The sequence below is a fragment of the Cygnus olor genome, chromosome Z, assembly GCF_009769625.2.
Source record: "Cygnus olor isolate bCygOlo1 chromosome Z, bCygOlo1.pri.v2, whole genome shotgun sequence".
Classification (NCBI taxonomy): Eukaryota; Metazoa; Chordata; class Aves; order Anseriformes; family Anatidae; genus Cygnus; species Cygnus olor.
The window spans coordinates 29,293,144-29,314,915 of record NC_049198.1 but is presented as its reverse complement, the minus strand read 5'-3'; the positions used below and the strand labels follow the sequence as shown (position 1 = coordinate 29,314,915).

Sequence of the window (21,772 nt, the reverse complement as noted above, 5' to 3'; positions counted from 1 at the left end):
GAGGCATGTGCTGTACAAAGTATCTTGTAAAACTCCTTAAAGTTGTTGATCAACATTGTTTAACCCAATAGGCAGCTAAGTACCACATAGCCTTTTGGTGTCTCTCCCCCTGAGGGAGGCAAGGGAGTAATCAGAAAAAGAAGTAAAACCATTTAATAGGACAGAAGAGGAAATAAAGGAAAAATGATGACAACAACAACAACAACAAAGGAATACACAAAACAAGTGATGCACAATGCAATTGCTCACTACCTGCTGACCGAGGCCCAGCCAGTCCCCAGACGAGTTAAATTCCAAAATCAAGATTCAGCTGCTTAGGTAAGTGTCCAAACTTACTTGAAAACAACATTCAGATTGGACTAGTCTTCCTCTCTAAACTCTTCAATAAAAAAAAAAGTCTCCCTTGTGGTGAAAAAGATGCAGTCAGCCAAAAAAGACAACTTTGATTCTTACTGCTTACCATTTCTATGACATTTTTAATAATGGTAACTGAAAGATTAGAGAGCATGCTTCCCTTTTTATTTTGTTTTTGATTTATTTTTTAAACAGCACTTCAATTATCCTTTGGCTCATGCGGGTGTTTCACAGAGCCACAGGTGAGAGAACACAGTTTTTAAAGTGACAAGATAAATACAGTTGAAAAGCCCTAAATAATAGCAGGACTCAGAGACTTGTCTAATATCTGCAATTATATTTAAACAGTTTAAAATGATTACAAATACTGTTAAGTTTTCTGATTACAGCGTTCCCCTCATCTACTCAGAGGAAAATAGGCTCTAGTCGGCATTTGAAAGGTAAAAAAAAAAAAAGGAGTGCTGTTCTCTAAAAGCCGTTACGAAAAAAAACAACCAACATAACCCATAACCATTACCTCAGTGTTTTAATCCCATGATCCCCATAGATAATTTTTGTAACAAGACTATTTAAACAAAGGACTGTAAACCATCAGTAACAAATCAAACACCCCATAGTTATTTGATCCACTTATGCCATTTAGCTTCTTTCTGAAGAATCAGACAATTACATGCAGTATTTTCACTACTTTCATTTGTTACTGCCATGTGACTTTTAACAGAAAGAAGGCTTCACAGCAGTATAATTACAACTATATCCAGCATCTATCAGGAGAGGAAGATTCCTTCTCTGTCACACTCAAATTTCATAGGTAATTTCTTCTTCTTACAGTAAATGCGTGAGTGGGGTGGGAGAAACAACCCGTCTAACTTCTAAGAGAACAGGAGAAGTAAACCACTGGAAGGTCCTCACATCACACTTACAGTTTCCAAATGAGATAACAGAAGCAGTACAAAAGCAAAACTCCAAAGGTAGATTACCAAATGCAATTTAGAAAGATCAAAGGGAACAGTTCAGTAGATGTTTGATTCAGAAAGCTTGCTGACAGATGCAGTAATACCAAATACTTCTTGATGTGAAAGATGACAGAAACACAGTATATTTCAGAGATTTCTTCCTGAACTTTGTTTAGAAGAAAAAAAATCTCTGGTACTTAAATTTTGTTACTTACCGAAGGATCTACTTGATCATTTGTTACTCCCCTCAAGACAATCTTCAGTGGATGTTTCATGAAAGGTGCCAAGCAGAGCAAACTTTCCAGGTAGTAGCCAATACTGCGACTGGGGCTGCAGTCATGTTCCAATGAGCCCCCATATAGAAGACCAGGCTGATAATATAAGGTAGTACCTGGGGAGGAGGCCAAGGGGGAATCAAATTAGAGTGCCGGCAGCACACTAGCTATTACTGCAGCATACAGACACTTTGCAACAATGTGAACCAGCACACTGGGGACAGTAGAATTTATAAAAGATAGGCAGCACTTCCACCACACCGCTTTTGTGCCTATGTTTAATAAATGGGTCAAAGCAGATGATCGTCTATTTATCTTGCACATCGTTTCTCCTACTTTCCCTGCCCCCCCCATATCAAGAACCTCTCAACAATCGCCAAAATGCTGAAACAAGCAACTAGCATCCTCCACAGAAACTAAATCTTCAACAGACTTGAGACATTGCTGTCTCAGCATATCTAGTGGTATGCCATCTGCTTTATTGACCAACAAACCTTAAAATCCCCTGTAACACAGAGAGGACAAGAACCAGCTGAGATTTCTACATGGGATGCTTCTCACTCAAACCAACTCCTCTCTGAGCATGTCTGGGCAAGTACAAACTTTGCCTTGTACAAAAACCCACTCTGGTTCAGATAGACCTTCCACCACTAGGAGATCCCACATACCAAACAAATATCAGTCTTCAACTTGAGCAATACAGTTTCCTTATTGCACTGCACTGTGGTGGAGCACTGATCTTGTGTGATATCTATTAGTATAAAGCTTCTCTCCTTGGTTATTACTAATCTACTCAGTCAATGCTATCTAAACACTTACCTGTCAAGCTGTAGTTTTTAATTCAATGAAGCAAGTGATACAGTCTGGAAGACTGGAACAGAGTAAGAAGAGAAAAAGGTCTCACCTGTTTGGTTTATCTCAATCCTAGAGCCATTGGTCACTTTGTCAATGAGGCGAATAAAACTTGCTTCAAAGTCTGAGGAGTAGAACAAAGAAAGAATTTTAAAGTTACTTAAAATTTACTCCTGAAAACAGTAAAAAATGTCAACACATTTTTCCTGTGATGACTCTCCCTTGAAGGCAGTAAGGCTACTCTCATTCTTCAACTTGTAGTTTAATTTCACCACATGAGAAAAGGCAGTTCACATGAGAACAGAGGCATTCATTTGACTCTTAATGCTTACAGACGTCTCAAATCAACTCAGATGCACTTAGAGATAACTGCTGGATTATCCACATAGCTCTCCCCTGCACACAGCAAGAGGAGAGCAGGTGATAGAAGTTGGTATATCTGATCATAGTGGTCTAAAGGATCACTCAAGTCCAGGATAAAGCCTTTGACAATTTACATTTTGCTCAATACAAAAGTCACTTTTGCATATATGCAAAAATCCTAGCCAACAGGACCCTGTGTAGTTAAGTACCACAAGCTAATCACAGCTTCCCATTACCCTCTGCAAAGTCTTAACGAAGCTGTTGTTCAGTTGTGAAGTGCTACAGCCACACAGCTGTTCCACAAACGCAGTCACCATTGGCTATCTGCAGATCTCAGAGTTTTTCATTTCCAAAATTATCAACGACATAAGTAAGACTAGAGAAACACAAGTCTTCCCATCACATCGCTTTGGCTTAACATGCGCCCTAGAGCAGCTTACCCAGCTAATTACTCAGTTTCTCCTGTTTGTGTGGAATCCTGCTCACAGATGTGGGAAAGAACAAGCACATATATTAAAAAAGCGGCAATAGCCTCATTCTTAGGGATCCCAGGTTGGTACAGACTTGGCACAAAAGACAACAAATTTATGCAGAGTTCAAAAATCAGTTAGTTTTAAGACCAAAAACACCTGCATAATGGTCAGTAAGTTGTAGTTTTATTGCTAAGGAAGTTCTATCTCACTTCTTAGACGATACTCTGACTTTTCTTCCCATATAAGCTTTCAGGATGCAACGAACATTTAAACAAAAGAGCTATTTGCAGACATTACAGTTTGTTAATATTTGCATAATACTGTTGATACGCCAGTCACGCAATGCTGGTTCTGCTCTCTGTCATGATAATTTCTAAACTCAAAGTTTGTATGACAGCAGTGAGACCTCTCCCAGCACAAAAGTGCATCCTTGTGAACACATTTCCCTCTTGGAATGCAAACTCACAGAGAAGTTTTCACTGCAAATGCTCTGGTCATGAAAAGATGAGAGAACTGCATGTTGAAGTACCAACGTAAATCAGCGTTTGTTGCCCTTTTTCTGTTATGGTCATAGCTTACATTTTAGTCCATGCTTTGAAAAGGACCTCTTATAAATTTGGCAAAAACCACAAACTTCAGCACCAAACTTTTTGTGATAGTAATAAATACTTTGGCTCTTAGTGTATGTTAAGTCAAGTGCATACAAATATTCTGACAGCTTCAGAGAAGGATCTTTAGCTGTGAACCAAAGCATCCTCAGGAGGCAGAGCTGCATCAATGCCACTCTCACCCATTCTGAACCTCGCACTTTACCTAAAAATGAACCCAGTGGCGACAGCCAGCCCTCCTGCTTCTGCCACCACTGTGAACTTTCAACGGGTATGACCTGTTGGTGACTGTCCCGCTCAGTGCAAGCACTGCACCCCGCATCTGGCTGGCCCCATCAACCCATAGACAGGGGTCCACACACAAACACTAACACACAAACACTAACACACAAACACTAACACACAAACACTAACACACAAACACTAACACACAAACACTAACACACAAACACTAACACACAAACCAGCGAGCAAAGCCCATGCTCAAATGCAGCTTTTTACACCCGTACACGCCTCGGTAGTGCCTCTACCTCGGTGCCCGTCACACCGCCCGGGGGCATTCAGCGCAGGGGTGACGGGGATGCAGAGGGACAGGGGACGAAGAGCAGCTCCTTGTGCAAGGCTTCCCTCGGAGGGATCCACGTGGTCGGAGCCAAGCGCCTTCCCTTCCTTTCCCATTCCCTTTCCTTTCCCTTCCTTTCCCATTCCCTTTCCCTTCCTTTCCCTTCACCTCCCTTCCCTTTCCCCACCGCCCTCGGGCACGAACCCCCTGAAGCCCAGCACCCTGCGGCCACCGCAGCCACGTCGCCACCTCCGGCACCCCCCGACGGGTCCCGGGCACGCCGCGGCCGCCTGCTTTTGGCCCCCGTCCGCTCCGGCGGCGGGACGGGGAAAGCCAGTACTCCCCCGCCCTGCCCCGGGGCTCACCGCGGAGCCCGGGGTCCTCCTCCCGGGCGCGGATCTTGCGGATCTTCAGCGGCCGCCCGCTGAGCGTGGCGAGCACCAGACGCTGCCGCAGGAAGTTGCAGCCCGCGTAGCTGAGGCACTGCGAGGAACCACCGCCGCCGCCCGCCATGCCGCGCCGCGCCGCTACCGGTGCGGGTGCCCGCGGATCCCGGCGCGCCCACGTGGTTGGGAACAGGAAGCGCGGGGACAGCGGGGAGTCAAAGGGCGAGGGGCGGGGCGGCGGCGGCCGTTGGGCGGTGGCCGTGAGGGGGCGGCCGTTGGGGCGGGGCAGGGGCTGAGGGGGCCTCATTCCGTCCTGGCTGTGCCTTAATTAATTGGGGTTCGGTCCCTGCGTTGATGAATTGGAGTTCGGCTCTGCCCCTTGTGGGGCGCTTCAGGTCCTGCGCACCGGCGGACGAGCCGCTAAACCCCGATGAAATGCGGTGTACCGGGGTACTCTCCCTAGATGAGGAAGGATTAGTTACTGGGAACACGTTCTTGCAGACTTACTTCTTTATTTATTTATTTATTTATTCCCCCCCCGGTAATTTATCACTGTCTCTCCTAAGGAAAACTAATCAAAAAGCAGGGTCTGATTTCTAATCTTCTGGTCGTGCCATTCCCTTAACTAAAGTGGTAGAGACCAGCTGTCCTAAAATAGGAATTTGAGTAAAGCTTTACTTAGCTGTAGTGAGTGTTTTAAAAATCTGTGTTTTAAGAGAAGCATGAGTTACAGCAAGGGTGACAGAGTTAATTGCTACGTTTATGTGTACAGGGAAGAAAGCTCCTTGTGTTAAGCAAAAAGCAAACAAGAGCAAGAGTGATCTGACAGAATATCCCAAGCTGGAAAGGACCCAGAAGACAGTATTTTCCAAAGATACGTTCTGCATCTCCCTCCCCTGCATGAACTCGTGTCTGATCTCGCTCCTGAGTAAATACAATTATGTATTGCTGTGGATGAGGTCAGATTGTTGCCAGTGAGCAGCGGGATCCGAGCTGCTCTGCAAGCAGGGATGAACCAGGAGCCATGGGTGATCACAGCCTGCACCGTGCCCTCACTGAACAGGGCACCATGGTGCAGTATTTGAGCACGGTGGGCAGCACAGGGCACTGGGTCCATTGACAGTCCCAGCATAACCTGTCAGATGTAGGATCCATCTAGCAGATCTAGTTGCAAAGAGGATGGGCTAGAGATAAAGCCGCACCATAATTCTGAGGAGATAGGACATGACTGGCATCCTGCCAGGATATGGTACTGGAGGTAGTTAAATCTACAATGTACTTTAGGCAAGGATCTAAAGCTCAGACTTGAGTTTAACTGAAGCTCCCAGGCCTGTAGGCAGAGACTACTGGTGAAGATGCTGAGAGCAATTAACACCTGTCGGTGCACGTAGGATCCCAACAATCGTCCTCAACGTCTGAAGTGAGAAATGCAGACCCTAGGAAGCAATTCTGCTTCTGATTTTCTTGTGTGCAGTCCTTGCACAAAGTCAAGGTCTTCTCTCTTGCTTCTGCTCCCCCACCAGCAAGGAGGCTGGGTGTCTGCAAGAGGTTGGGAGGGGACAGCCAGGACAGCTGACCCCAAATGACCAAAGGGTTGTTTCATACCATATGACATCGTGCTCAGTAATAAAAATTGGGAGGAGAAAGAAGGGGCGTTTGGAGTTGTGGTGTTGCTCTTCCCAAGTAACCATTACATGTAATGAAGACCTACTTCCCTAGAACACGGATGAACATCTGCTGATGGGAAGCAGTAAATGAGTTTCTTATTTTGCTTTGCTTGCATGCACAGCTTTTGCTTTATCTATCAAACTGTCTTTATCTCAATCTGCAGTTTTTCTCACTTTTACCTTTCCAGTTCTTTTCTCCATCGCACTGGGCAGGGAGGAAGTGAGTAAATGTGTGGTGTCTAGCTGCTTTACCAGGGTTAACACAGAACAGTATGGAAATTGCATTGCAGTTACTTGTCTGCAGAATTTCAGTTGTGAAATGAACAATTTTATATGATTAAACTTGGATTATTACTGAATCTTGCAGTAAGCATGCATCCCAAATCATAGACTTGTTCCTGAATGAACATGCTGTGATAATTATAAATTGATGTCTTCTATATTTTAACATTCAGATATATGCTTTTTTCTACTTTTAAGCCTGCAAATGTTTTTTATACATCTTCATTTATTTTTTTGTGCTTTCACAGAGTCACAGAATGATTGATGTTGGAAGAGACCTCTGGAGGTTATCTGGTCCAACCCCCCTGCTCAAGCAGGGATACCTAGAGCCGGTTGCCCAGGACTGTGTCCAGATGGCTTTTGAAGGTCTCCAAGGACAGAGACTCCACAACCTCTCTGGGCAACCTGTGCCAGTGCTCCATCACTCACACTGTAAAGTGTTTTGTGATGTTCAGATGGAGCCTCTTGAATTCTGGTTTGTGCCCACTGCCTCTTGTCCTGACACTGCATACCACTGAGAAGAGCCTGGCTCTGTCCTCTTTGCACCCTCCCTTCAGGTAATTGAAGAAATTGATGAGATCCCCCTGAGCCTCCCTGAGCCCTGATCTCCCCTTCTCCTCTCTGAGCTAAAGAGTCCCAGCTCCCTCAACGTGTCCTCACAGGAGGGGTTCTCCAGTCTTCCTATGTTGAAAATACAGTCATTCTGGCAGTCTTAAAACCTCTGGCTAAAGCACGTTGTTCAAAGCTGGAGTGCTAGTTAAAAACAAATAAACAGAAACCCAAGATGCATTTGTCATTTTGAAGAGGCTATTGGAAAAAGTCAATTGCTTGTAGTAATAAAAGTTCTCATCTTTCTGTAAGCTCAAAGTGGAATCCATTTTTGTATCAGCACAAAAATGCAGTACTTTAACATCATTTTGAATTTTTTTTTTAAATCCTCTTCAAATATTGCTATCCAGGTCAAGAGATCTGAGGAGTTTACAATCAACTATTATTATTTATAAAGATGAAATCTGTTTCAAGTAAATCTGTACTATCTAGATGATGGCCTATTTTTCTATAATAATCATGCTTCTCAGAGATTTTTTCTTCCTTGATGTGCCTTAAAGTGCTGATGGTTTCACTATCTACGATATCTTCTCCCGCTCTTCATGAATTGTCTCTATAAGGAGTGAAGAATGACTGTAACTTGGATTGTTGTACAGAAACTGTTTATTCTTTTTGATAGCTATCACCTTCCAAAAACAAATTACAGCTTCTTTGAAAGGAGTTGTAACAGAAAGGAAAAGCCTGTCATTATATCAAACAAACTCTGTTAAGAGAGGTTAACAGTGAGAGGGTTGACAGTTCAGAAAACAAGCACCTAACACAGTACTTTAATCTTGGTGTAGATTTGAAAGGCAAGAATATAAGGCAGTATATATTATACCCTGTAGGTACTCTTCTTTAAGTTCAGTTCATTTTGATTTGATTGGTGTGACATCTAAAGTTTAAATCAGTTGTTCAACTGTCTGGATAGCTGTTTTTTGAAATAAGTAGCAAATTATGCTAGCTGTAAAGCATATTAAATAAACATTTGAGAATTTGGGGAGAGCTGTATGTAGGAATTTTTGTCAAAATGTTTAAAATTGTCGCGTTGTAAGAGAGGAATACTGTAACTACAGTTTTTGAGATTTTTGTACAAAAATAGTTGTATACTAGTACAAATTGTATAAACTATGGTTATGTGCATCTGCACATATATAGTGACCATTGCTGTTTGGTCTTTAGAGGAACACCTGAGTAATGTGGCCTCAGGTACTTACAATAGTAAACTCCAGGGAAGTAAAAAGGAAGGAAATCTCAGTCAGCAGAAGATTCATGATTTATGAAAACACTTACTCTTAGAAAGGAGAATGGGCCATGGTTTGTCTTGAACTTGGATATGCTCAAGGTTAAGTCATTTACCTGAGATTTAAGTGTAAAGTGTAATCAAATTTCCCCAAAATGTAAGTGGATGATCCTGGAGGATCTTTGTAATTCCCAGCCTGAAGTACTAAATTGTCTTGATTTTCTTCAGCCCTATAATAAGCTTATGAAAATATTCCTTCTAAAAGGACTAAATTGTATAGTTTTGAAAGTTCTTGGAAAAATACCACTCTTACTAAACTCCCAGTTTCAAGAGCATAGGAGTCAGAGGTATGCTTTTCATGTAGTTGACAGTCACTAATTATTCCTTATATTCTGTGAGTTGTTACAGATTGAAATAATAAGATGTTATTTAAAGGACTTGGGGTCTGTCTATGCGTGTATTTTGCAAGTTAATAGGTAAGCCTTCAGCAGCATCTCATTCAGACTTGTTTTTACTGACTGTGTTATACTTCTAGGGTGAATATGTCATACCAGCTAGAATTCCTCCTGTAACTGTAGCTTGTTTTTCTTAAAGCTCCTGAATCACGGAGCAGTCTAATTCAAATCAAGGCATTAAAGCAGAGAAGGTCATAACTGTTTTTCTGAAAAACTATGTTCGAAAAGATGTAAAGCACTTTGAAATGCGGTAAAGTTTTCCTCTCTCTACAAGTACCTGAGTTTGTCTTAACACTGTACTTCTGTATCACTTTTATAACAAACCTCAAGAATGATGTTGGACACAAAGTGCTGTGAGTTATCACTGGCTCTGACTTTCTCTGCCAAGAAAGTTGTTATTGCAGTCTGAGTTTAGGGAGCCGAAACTGATATGGTGAGAACTGGAGGTCCAGCCAGCTAGGGAAACAGCCCTAGCCTGTAAAGAGAGAGCTTCAGTTGTGTAGACAGCCTTCCGGGCTCCAAAGCAGGATTGCTCAACAGAAAGGAACACAGCCTTGTCAGCACTACCGACTTTGGCAGCACATTCTGCCTTTTGATTTGGGTGGTGATTACCAATATCCAGATATTTGATAGCCCAGGCCATCTGGAAGTATTAGAAATGGACAGTAAATCTGCACAGGTGAACACACCACTGCTGACCTACATGTGAAGCTCAATTACACATGAAAAATATAATGCTGTGTATCCAGAATGCCTGTCCTACAGTTTGGCTACCCACGGTACCAGTACAGGTACTAGTGCACATCACACACTTCTCAATGGAGAAAGCCTTTGCCACTTTTTGAGCTACTTGTATACCTGTGTCTAAACAATAATGTTTGGTGCAGCTCTAGTATATTTAGGCAGGGCTTACTATGTAAAAGTTACTCCTGGCATCTGGGATACTTACTTAACCAAGTCTTTAACATGAGTTATAGTTGTCATAGAATAATGTTCTTCAGCTGATTTGAGAATGGCTGCCACATACCCTTCCTTATGTTTGCTGTATCAGCAGCACAGTTCAGGGAGCTGTGGTGGATGAAGACTGCCCTTTTTTTTGGTGAGTTAGTTTTCATTGGAATCAGGTTCTTGGACAAGCTTTCCATGACCTGGTGGTTCCAGAAGGGGAGTAGAGATGCACTGATGTGGTTAGGAAGCAGGGTGGAATTTAGTGGTATAAACTGTTGTGGAACAACACCTGAAGAACTGGGATTAAAGCAATTGAAATAAATGCTTTATGCTTGCCTGCATGTACTTTCTGTGAAGTTCAGTGTGCTTTGTGATTTTCCTGTGTAGACATAACCTCAGACTGTGTTTCACAACATGAAGTGTTGGATTGTGTTGCTAGATAAAGGAGGCCCTGGTGCCACATCCTCCCCATCTTCCCATCACAGCTATTTCTTGAACCACTTTAAAAACTCAGTCATGAAACTGACCTACTCTGAAGTGGAGAAGGAGTACAAACAAGTTAACCTAGTGTTCAGGCTGATCTTTTCATACTGAAGCCGTGTGCTAAAGGTAACTCCTACCAGTCTGTTTCTCCTGTTCTCACTTCCTCTTGCCTTGTCTTTTGCTGAGGATACAGTTAAAGCATCTAGATAGACAAATACTGATGCTGAAGACAATGTACCTATCCTTTACCCAGCTTGCTGCTCCCATCCTTCTCTTTTGTTTGTTCTGATTCTTATTTTTCGCATTCTTTTAAAAAAAATTTGATTTTTTTTTTTTTTTTCACAAGATGAACTCATCAGCAGATCAGGTGAGTACCACATTTGGCATAGGACAGAGCAACCACTTTTCTCATGACCTGTTTGACTAGGGCACCTGATCTCATCAAGCACATTTGCTTTCTGTTTTCACTGGCTACTGTTGAAATGTAGCTGTTAACCCTGAAAAAATTTAGTCCCAACGTCCTGTGTTTTCTTCCTGTATTTTCTCAACAATTATTTTGAAGACATTTTAAAAGCTGAGGAGTTCCCTGTTTGGAAATCATTGCTTTATTTTGCCTGAGAGATAGGGAGTGAATAGTTAAGGAAATCTATGGTTTATCTCTTGCCTGAACAGCTAGATAAGATAGTGGCTTCCTCATTCTGTGTATGTGGGAAGCTTTTATGTAAGTGATACAGTGGTTACTCAATTTGCAGGCTGTCAAGCAAATTAATGATAAAGAATATTCTATCATAATTTTGATTTCCTGCCTTGCACTTAAGAAAACACGGAACCAAACTGAATTTTACCTTCTGAATTCCTGCATTCTGGGAAAGATGAATTTGGGTTCATTTCTAATCTGTAAAAAGCTGGTGAGGCAAACAAGTGAATTACAGAGAATTACTTAATACTTGAAAATTCAAACTTAACCTAGATGAGTACTTGCTGTTAACATAGTGCCTGGACATGTCAAAGAAACTGTTTCTGATAGAGCTTGGAAAACAGCTGTGAAACATTACATTCCCATTGGCAGTCTTTGTAAGACAGCTGTTCATAGAGGAATAGGTGGAATATCTGTTTCCTTGATTTAGATTATGATGTCAAATATTTAGAAGTAACTTCAAGACCTGAAAATAGAAAAAGAGCAATCAAGGCTTACAGATGTAACAAAGTATCTTCAGCATTTGAAAAAAGAAGGGTTGGATTTACATTCAAGACTGACTTGAAATTACTTTTTGGTACTAACTTAAGCTATCAAATCTGCTTTCCTGGCTTTTTTTAAAAACTCTGCAAAGCTTTGCCATGTTATTTCTTGAATTCATCAAGATCAGCTCCCTGCTTAGTTGCTGTAATCATGGCTCTTTCCTTAACACAGCTGGGAGTAGATTCTTCACTTGCATCACTGCATCTAGAATTGAATTTTTCCTCACAGTGATCTCCATTTTAGTGTTGGGCCCTTCTTTTCCAAAGGATCTACTTACTGATGTCTGGTAATCTACTGCACAAATCTGTTGAATCGTTGGAATCATAACAACAATGCACACCAGGACCAGTGCTAAGAGGGCGTGGAATTACAAAAACAGCTGTTACATAGTCAAGAGAAGGATGTTAACACTCACAATCCTCACAGCTTTGTAGTGGCCATGTAGGAGGAGCTTTGATCACAGGTCAGCTGTCATGAAACCAGGATGATCCAACTTTATGTCCTCTAAATAGTTGACTAAAAAGTGATTTGGAACTGTGGTTAGATTTTTCAAAACCATGACCAGGTAGCATTGATCCTCCTCTTTACGTGTGATGCTTTTGAAGGCAGAGAACTGAAAATGTGATAGAATCTGCAAGGAAGAATCACAGAATCATTAAGATTGGAAAAGACCTCCAAGATCATCTGGTCCAGCCATCCCCCTACCACCAATGTCACTCACTTAACCATGTCCCTAACCACCATGTCCAACCTTTTCTTAAACATCCCCAGGGACAGTGACTCCACCACCTCCCTGGACAACCCATTTCAATTCCTGACTACCCTTTCTGAGAAGAAATGTCTCCTAATTTCCAACCTAAATCTCCCCTGGTGGAACTTGAGGCCATTCCCTCTAGTCCTGTCACTAGTTACCTGTGAGAAGAGGCCGACCCCCAGCTCCCTACACCTTCCTTTCAGGTAGATGTAGAGAGCAATAAGGGCTCCCTTGAGCCTCCTCTCCTCCAGACTAAACAACCCCAGTTCCCTCAGCTGCTCCTCACAGGACTTGTGTTTGAGGCCCTTCACCAGCTTCGTAGCCCTTCTCTGGACACGGTCCAGGGTCTCAATGTCCTTCTGGTACTGAGGGACCCAAAGCTGAACACAGTACTTGAGGTGCAGCCTCACCAGAGCTGAGTACAGGGGGACAATCACCTCCCTTGTCCTGCTGGCTACACTATTCCTGATACAAGCCAGGACGCCGTTGGCCTTCTTGGCCACCTGGTAAGTCATTTAGGAGTAGACTTTTTCCTCACTTATATTTCCTCACCAAATAATGCACAATTTTAGATGTTTTAAGTGGACTGGAGAGCACGCGGCGCACCTGCAGCTCTAATACAAGGATGTAAGCTAAGCAAGGAGCCCCTACTAAGTGAGTACAGCGCTCCCAGTGTCAGAAGGCGGCAAGCGTCCATCCATACGTACCAGCAGCACCTTCAGACGTGGCTTTAGTGACATCTAGTGACAGAAAGTGTTACTGCACGTCTTCAACATCCACAGTATCCGGGCTGCATGAAGGGTGTATGTTTTCCTTTCGAGTAGGTATCAAGCCAGTAGTGTCTGAAGTTGTTTTATGGCTTTGGCTAAGTCTGTGAAGGACTTCTATACGAAAATAACATAGTCAAAAGTCAGTGTATTTTGTGTGTTATTTCACCTGTGGTAGTTTTGGTGAATACAACATATGCTCAGGTGTTGAAAGACCCTTAGCTTTAGCTCTAACAGGCCTTGCTTATCTTGGTTAAGGTGACATGCAGCCTTTACCATTCATGCAGTTTTATTCCTTTGCTATACCTTTCGTATAAAGTGTAATACTAAAGGATTTTTTTTTTTTTATAGTACATGCCTTTTAATACATTTTATAATACATGCCTTGATGAACATAGATAATTTTCAGAGATTGGATGTATGCCAGAGGAAACAGCATAAATTTGGAGTTCCAGCTCTGGTATTATTATTATTATTATTATTATTATTATTATTATTATTATTATTATTATTATTATTATTATTATTATTATTATTATTTTCCCATTCCTGGTAATCTGGTGGGGATCATGGAAGTGGGTTACTTCATAATAATGACGCAAAGGATATTTCTATATACATGAAGACTTACTTTTCAGTTCATATGGATCCCTTAAGTTAAGCATCTTACTACTTAGAAAAGCTTTGTACTGCTAGCAGACCTGACCACGGCATGTTTGTTTGGAGGGCATGTTAGGTCTCAGTGCAACAACTCCTTATTTGCATAGATGTCAACACATAGCTGACACTGCACACATCTAGGGAGATGCCTCAGTGTCCATGCTGTTTTGACTTTACATAACGATTTTCCTCAAGAGACAAAAACAATGTTCAGTGGAGACCATTTCTTCTTCTTAGCTGAAGGCTCAAAATGCCAATTTAACTTTATTCTTGAAGCCTTTTGAAGTTCTCCCTTTATGTTATGACACATTTTTAGGAAGGTTGTCTTGGGAAACAACCTGAATTTCCTAAACAATTCCTCTTACAGTGTTGAATTCAACTGGTAAATTTTACCAAGTTTATATTAAATTAATAAATTTCCTACTTAAATAATTTTAAGTTTACAAGGTGTCTAAAAATAAGATTAACATGTTAGTGAATCGCCTGTACTAGAAGGAAAAAACAAACAAACAAACAAAAAAACCCAACACCTTGAAAATACACCTGTTGATCTTCTGTAAGTTCTGCACTGGGACTTAGAAAAACAAAAAATAGCAGCAAAAAAAAAAAAAAACAAACTCAACCCATCCTCCAATATTGTTGTGTTACTTATTAGGGAAATTTGTGAAAGCGTGTGGAAATATATTTATGCTCCATTGTAATCAAGGAGACTAAATACTTTTTTAAAAGGCAAAAAAAAATAAAGAGGGACTCTCCACCCAAACCAAATGAGCACATCTGTACTGAAACAAAGCATGAGAAATATATATATTCATATATGTATAAAGCAGAACAGAATATGAAACAGAATATGAAAGCTGGAATACAGTTTTAGCTCAAGTGTAAGTGCAAGATGTTTTAGACATGGGCAAAGTGTGCAGAGCTATTCTTGTACACAGCAAAACATCTGAATTTTTGGAAAAAGTTTTTTTTTTCTTATGTTTTTAAGGAATCAAAAGAATATAGTTTTCTATGTGTCAGAAATTTATTCTCACACATATCTCTGTGTGTGTGAAATTTACCTCTTACCGAGGATATGACAGAAGAGACAGTGGACCTTGTGCAGCTGAAAGCTGAAATTCTGTTCAGCAATACACTGAGCAATGCTAAGGGAAAATTGTGAGTGGGAGGAAGGTCAAGAACATATTTCCCATCATAGCTCCTCCAACCTAATAAATCAATGTCCAAAAGTCTCTGCACAAAAATTATTTAAAAAATCTTGATAAATTGCTGGTTGGATTTCCAGCTTGCACACAATTAAATTTTGCCAAATCTCTGCACAGTTCCTTCAGGTTTCAGAATCTGGGAGGCATTTTGGAATTCAAGAGCTAATAGTGTCAAATGCATGATAGTAATTAGCGGAAGGGATGTCTAAAACTTAGTGTTTCTTGTTTTCAGGGAACTATTTTGTCTCCTTCTTTGTGTATTTGCAGACCTGCAGACATAATTAAAAGGTACTAATTAAGTAAGTTTGCTATGAGGTGATAGATAAGGAATGTGATAGAAATCAGGAGGGTCTCTTGTGAAGACAGCTGTATAAAATGCTTTCAGATGCTGCTACTGGAACCATAAACATTTTTCACTGCATTGTCTGAACTTTGCATCGGTGAGCCCTTTGATTTGCATAACACATGTCAAGATCATGTGTCTAGTTCAAATGAACTCCCTGGCTCATTTTCATTCTTTTGTGTACTCCTTTGACCTCCTGTACACATATTTTTAGTTCTGTCCATCTCATCACTCTGCTGGAACTTCCAATGACTGGCTATCATCTGTTAACAATTTGCAAGTATCTGTTTCATGTCAAGACATGTGAAAACAAAAACAGGAAAACAGTTTTCCTCAGAAATGGCTCACTCCTCTGGCAGACAGAATGTTCTTGTGTAACTCTGGTAAGACATTTTAAAAAACAGCCTCTGACAGACAGACTGAAAAACAGTCCTCAGCTGGTATAAGTATACCTACAGTGAAAGCTACATGTCATGTAAGTGTCTAATGCCACTGAAGAAGGAATTCCTTCCCCTAGCAACACAGGTAGCTTGTCCTAGGAATTCAAGGATTTCTGGAATCAGGATGAAAATTTTCAGTAACTACCTGGAGGTGCCACAGAGAGACTGAATGTCAGGTTGTAGATATCTTATTAATATAGAATCACAGAATCATAGAATGAGGTGGGCTGGAAGGGACCTTAAAGATTATCTAATCCCTCTTCCATGAGCAGGGAAGTTGGAAAGTCTTCATATAAATGATGTGATCTGGATAATCATTATAATTTAATCTCATAATGTAAAGCTATTACTAGTTTGTCTTTAATACTTAGGAAGTATGGTTATTTTCATGAAGGAAGTGGTTGCGGAATGTGTCAATCTCCTGATATTTTAATTCCTTGTTGGGATAAAAAATGCAGAAATTTTGAAGAGAGCTCTGCTTTCTGCTAACCTAAAAGCCCTCCAAGTCCAAAACGGTAATGGTATTTTCTAAATATTTGTTGGTTCACATATATCCCACGTGTTTTCACACAGGCTCAAAAACACAGCTGTGTAACCTCTATCTTACTTTGATTTGCTATCTTTTCCCATTAGCTGTATTTTGAGGAATGTCTAAGCAATCTGTGATTAGTGTTTTTTATAGAATTCAAGTATGATTATTTCATTACAGAGTACAAATACATCTCAAAAGAAAGACTGGGAAGACAAATGTTTTGCAGACAAATAAAACACCGTATTTGACAGTTATCAACATGTAATTATGTAGCCCTGTGATAAAGTCCTGCCATTTCTAGTAACAGGCCATAAGATTTGTACTAAGTTTGCAAGGCCTCAGAAAGCAAGCTTATCATACTTGCTCTGTCTAAACAATTTTTGGGCTGCTTGCAGCTTTGCTTTACTTGGTTTAACTGTGACAGCATTTTCTCCAATGGACAAGTAATTTCTTTTACTTTTGTTATCTTTGCATGGTATGACCATACCATGCTGTAAGTTTAAATAAATAGCAGTAAAAAGCACTCGCTCTGTGTAGATTTGTATTTACGACTCTAATATAGTGAAGTAATACAGAGAAATGCAAGTCTGGTACATGAGAAGTGTAGACACAGGATACAGCATACACAAGCTGATAAAGGACAGTGGACAGAGTTGGCACTGAAGACCCCACAGCTATAAACAGTTCACCAGTGGTCAGTTAAAGAAATAAAGGACAGAAGCTAGAGAGCACTGTTTCTAGGGATAGCAAAGAGGACAAAGAAACTATCTAATATTTGTGGAAGGCACTGTATATAGTAAATTCAGATGTCCTGTGGAGCTGCAGACCAGTGTTGAAAAAGCAAAGTGTAAGAGCATGTTAGCAAACATGCAAAAGTGACTCTAAGTGGACCCCAGAGGAAGAAACCATCAACATGAACATACACCTGCCCCCTCACCTATATGGGACCACTGACCTTAGAGACAAGGGAAGGAAAGAATAGTGAACATAAGACCAGCAGAAGTGTGTGTGTGCACACATGTGTGCCAATTTTAACTGTATTATTGTTGTCACTATTGAAACTTTTTCAGTGTAGACATATTCTTTTTTTTTTTTTTCTGTAACAATTACATCTGCATTTATGATAATTCTTACATTAGGGTCTTATTATTTCAGTTATGCTAACAATAAATTCTCGACTTTACAAAAGAGGTGTGTTGTGTTGTATCTTTGCCAGAAATAAAGTTTTAAGTGCAACAAGCTTGTCATATAGACAGTAAATTCCTGTTTCAGAAACATCTCCTAGGAAAGTTAAGAGTTTTGGGAGAGCTGTTGTTATAGATAGCTTTTAATTTACAATACTCAGCATCTGGGAAAAATAGTACATTAGAATGTTTAATAAAGTGAGAAATAATACCACCAAAGTGACAGTGTTTCACATGTCATTGCAAACGATACGTCTTTATTTATACCTAAATGAGGGATCACAGCTGGTTGTGTTTGCTTTCTAAAAAGTCACAGATTTGCTACTTTAAGGCAAGCAATTGCAGCTATCGATATTTCAGACTAAATATTTCAACCTATACCTAATTAAAAAGGAAGAATTTGTCCCTCAAGAGTTTTTGATGGTATACTTCTTTTGAGAGAGAATTCACAAATATATTGTATATGTGTGCTAGCCTACATGCAATAAATACTTGATGCTTTTTAATGTAATTAACAGGGTATCACCTTAGAAAAATACAGCATCACAGACTAATTCAACCCCTGGCTCAAAGCAAGGTCAGACTGGATTGCTCAGGGCTTTATCTAGTTTGATCTTAAAAACCTCCATGAGTCCTGCCACACACCTTAGTAGAGAGCCTGGCTCTGCCTCTGCAGTAACCCCCTCGCAGGCATTGGAGGGCTGCTGTTTGGTACCCCTGAACCCTTCCCTCCAGGTCGAACAAGTACAGTTCCCTCAGCCTCTGGTACTGTCTGCTCTCCAGCCCCAACCATCATGGTTGTTTCCTGCTGATCCTGCTCCAATTAATCAACGTCTTTCTTGTACTGGGGGATCTAAAACTGGCCACAGTATCCAGATGTAGTCTGAGGAGTGCCTAATGGAGAGGGATAATCATTTCCTCTGATCTAGTGGATAAGCTTCTATCAGTATAGCCCAGGATGTTACTGATCATCACTGCCAGGGCACATACTAGGCTGTTTATCTCTGTTTATCTTGCTGTCCACCAGCACCTACCTGGTTTTATCAGCAGAGCTGTTACATTCCAGGTCACTCCCCAGCCTCTACTATGGCAAGTAGTTAGTGCACCCGAGGTGCAGGACTTTGCACATGCCTTTGTTGAATTTTATCACAGTCTTGCTTGGCCTATCTCCCCATCTGCCTAGATCGCATTGTGCATCACTTTGTTTGTACATTCTTTCATAATTATTACTATTTTCTTTTTCTGTCCTATTAAACAGTCTTTATCTCCATCCATGAGCTTTTACCTTCCCCCCCCCCCCCCGATTCTCTCCCCTGTCCCACTGGAGCCTGGGGGAGGGCAGAGCAAGCAAATGGCTGCATGCTGCTTAGCTGCCTCATGGGTTAAACCACAACAGCAGGCTAGGAAATGTGAACCACTACAATTTGAGCTTGATTCCAGCTAATTTTCACCAATCTAATTTTCCACCCCTCCAGACCAAAACATCAGAGACGAGGTAAAAAAATGATCTGGGAGACCAAATCAAAAAACCTTACTAAAGTCAGTGTAATACTCTAACTTCTTTCTCATAGAGGAAACCATTTTGGTGTAAAATAGAAAGCTTAGGAAGTAATTACATGAAAGTACTGAAGGAATTCTTTATCAAGCTCAAAAGAATTTAGATAACAGAATCACAGAATGGTTTGGGTTGGAAGGGACCTTAAAGACCATCTAATTCCATCCCCCCCGCCACAGGCAGGGACACCTCCCACCAGACCAGGTTGCTCAAAGCCCCATCCAGCCTGGTCTTAAACACCTCCAGGGATGGGGCATCCACAGCTTCTCTGGGCAGCCTGTTCCAGTGCACTATCTTCATAGTGAAGAATTTCTTCCTGAGATCTCTAAGGAGAAGACACAACTGGAACTCCTTTAACAATTTAGCCATAAATAAGGAACTTTAAGGAAATACTCATGTTTGAAAAACTACTGAGAAATCTGAAAGACTCTCTGTTGGAAAGAACATTTGGACTAGTTTAAAACAAGGTTCTGATTCCTATTCAGCTACCATGAGGGCAACTTCAATAATCTCACTGAATAATAGTCAGGACTTTAACTTACATGTACATGCTACTTGTGTGAATAAGGCATCTGGTCTGTAAGCAGGAAAAGGTAAATTCAGAATATAGTGCAGGTTGTATTAATTAAGCCTTGGTTACTGTGCTAAGATATGAATAATTCAGTCTGAATGAATATAATGAAATGTCACATTCCAAATGTTAAAATGATGCTGCAGAAGATGTGCATGTTTTTACATGCAGAACTGCTTTTACAGACTAATAAACTATCAGTCTTACTATTACAGATCCTCCCACTATTCCTTTTTGCACTTCTGATTATGTCACAATTATTGCACAAAATTGCTAGGATGAGGGTTGTACTCTGACAAAGATAGCTGAGGAGAAGGGAATAATAATTTATTTTACTACATAAATTTTGTAATGAAGTTACCCATATTTTGTTCTGCAAAGACCTTATGCTAGTAAGAGTGTGTCTGTGGCAGGAAGTGCCTCTCCATGGATAAGTGCCATTAGCCATTGCCTATCCTTTCTGAAGTCCAGACACGTTTCTAAGTAGTCATTGACAGCAGGATTATTTTTGCTGTACTCTGTAGTTTTTCTGAGCTGCTCATTAGTGCCGCAGGGGTGATGACCCCCAAGTTCCTTCTTTAACACACAGATAAATTGTTTCTGCTTTTTAGATGTGGTGACTTTGGAGATAAGGTTTACTGATCTTTCTGACAAATCTAGCATTTGTTGCCTATTAATTTCATATTATATCTTCCCTTTCCCCACAAATTTGCTTTAGAAACACTCAGACCTCTTCTACACATTTTGTGAATTTCCACCGTTCAAAAGGTTATGTGAAGTGTTAAGCTGCAAATAAATAGCATGGCTTCTAATGTTTAAATATCTTTTTATTGCCAAGTTGTGTTGCAGCCTGTGAATGCAACTAGTGCTTTGGCAGACTGAGTTGTTTCCCTGGGAACACCCCTAAAGCCCTAAATATTTCACTCTTTCTGTCCTCCTGCATTCTGGAATAAAGAAAGGTAGTGATAGGTTCAGTTATGGGGTTTACTCAGTGTATTAAGATTTATGCTTATATACCAAGATTTCTGTGCTCAGCCAGTGTTTTCATACTTGAATGTTAAGGCTATTCATGTCCTCTACTGACGGTTCTTTGGGCTGTTTTCATACTGTTGTTAAATACCACATGTCCATTGGAGTGTTTTTCTCTTGTTGTTGCAAAGGACTCGTAAAACGATTTCAATTAAACAAAGTTATAAAAAGGATAGCTGAATTTCATTAATGTGCATTTTGTCTTTAGTTCTGCTTTCTGTGAGATCCCTTTTCACTTCTGCTATCCTTGCTCACAATGGCTGAGATCCAATTGCAAGATCTCCAGAACCCTTACCTGGAAGGCTTATTCTTCCTGCTGTGGACATGGCAATGAACATTTAACACTCCGTACTATATTCACTTTTGGTGAAAAGTGTTCTCCTGAGAATCACTGAATCGCGGTGGTGGGACGGGACCTCTGGATATCATTGAAACAGCAGCGCTCAGACCAAGGACAACTTGCAGCTGTGCACATTCAAGTATCTTCAAGCTCAGGCCCAAGTATCTTTAAGCTCAGGCCACATATCTGCCCACTACCATTTGGTTGGAGCTTTATGACAGAGAGCGGCGAGAGCAGAGCTGCTGCATGGGGGTGAGTGAGCCCGGAGCTGAAGTAACCACAGCACAGCCATATGGCACCTGAGTGGGGGTGAGCAGAGCAGGGCAGTGACAGCAGCAGCATGTGTCAACAGCTCAGCGATCGCTCAGTGACAGCCAGATAACAAGCCACATCCAAGGCTGATCTGGGAAATCCAAACAATGCAGGGTGAGGAGTGGGAAAAGGCATTCCTATGGCCAGGGCAGGGACCGAGGGGCCCTGGTGGAGCTCCTGCACCACGGGCAGGGTGGGGGAAGGCCTGGGAGATGCCTCAGGCTGTCACAAGGGCTTCTTGGTGAGCAGGAGTGTGGACATCATGGGGGTTGTAAACATCAGTGGGCACGCTCCCCATTTCTTGTATTTTTTTGGGAGGGTGGCAGTAATATACGGTTGTTTCCT

The 21,772-nt window shown here is 41.1% G+C and overlaps 2 protein-coding genes across 2 annotated transcripts in view; both read right to left on the bottom strand.

Moving 5' to 3' along the window:
• RCL1 (RNA terminal phosphate cyclase like 1) overlaps positions 1-5,048 on the bottom strand; it is a 32,232-nt gene extending 27,184 nt beyond the window's left edge. The window contains exons 1-3 of the mRNA XM_040541273.1: positions 4,809-5,048; positions 2,490-2,561; positions 1,526-1,701 (exon numbers count right to left, since the gene is read on the bottom strand). Coding sequence (XP_040397207.1) covers positions 1,526-1,701; positions 2,490-2,561; positions 4,809-4,956 — 396 coding nt within the window. The 5' untranslated portion in view covers positions 4,957-5,048. The remainder of the gene's footprint in view (positions 1-1,525; positions 1,702-2,489; positions 2,562-4,808) is intronic.
• The window catches only part of LOC121061857 (programmed cell death 1 ligand 1-like), a 287,916-nt gene that overhangs the window by 216,219 nt on the left and 49,925 nt on the right, over positions 1-21,772 (bottom strand). The window lies entirely within an intron of this gene.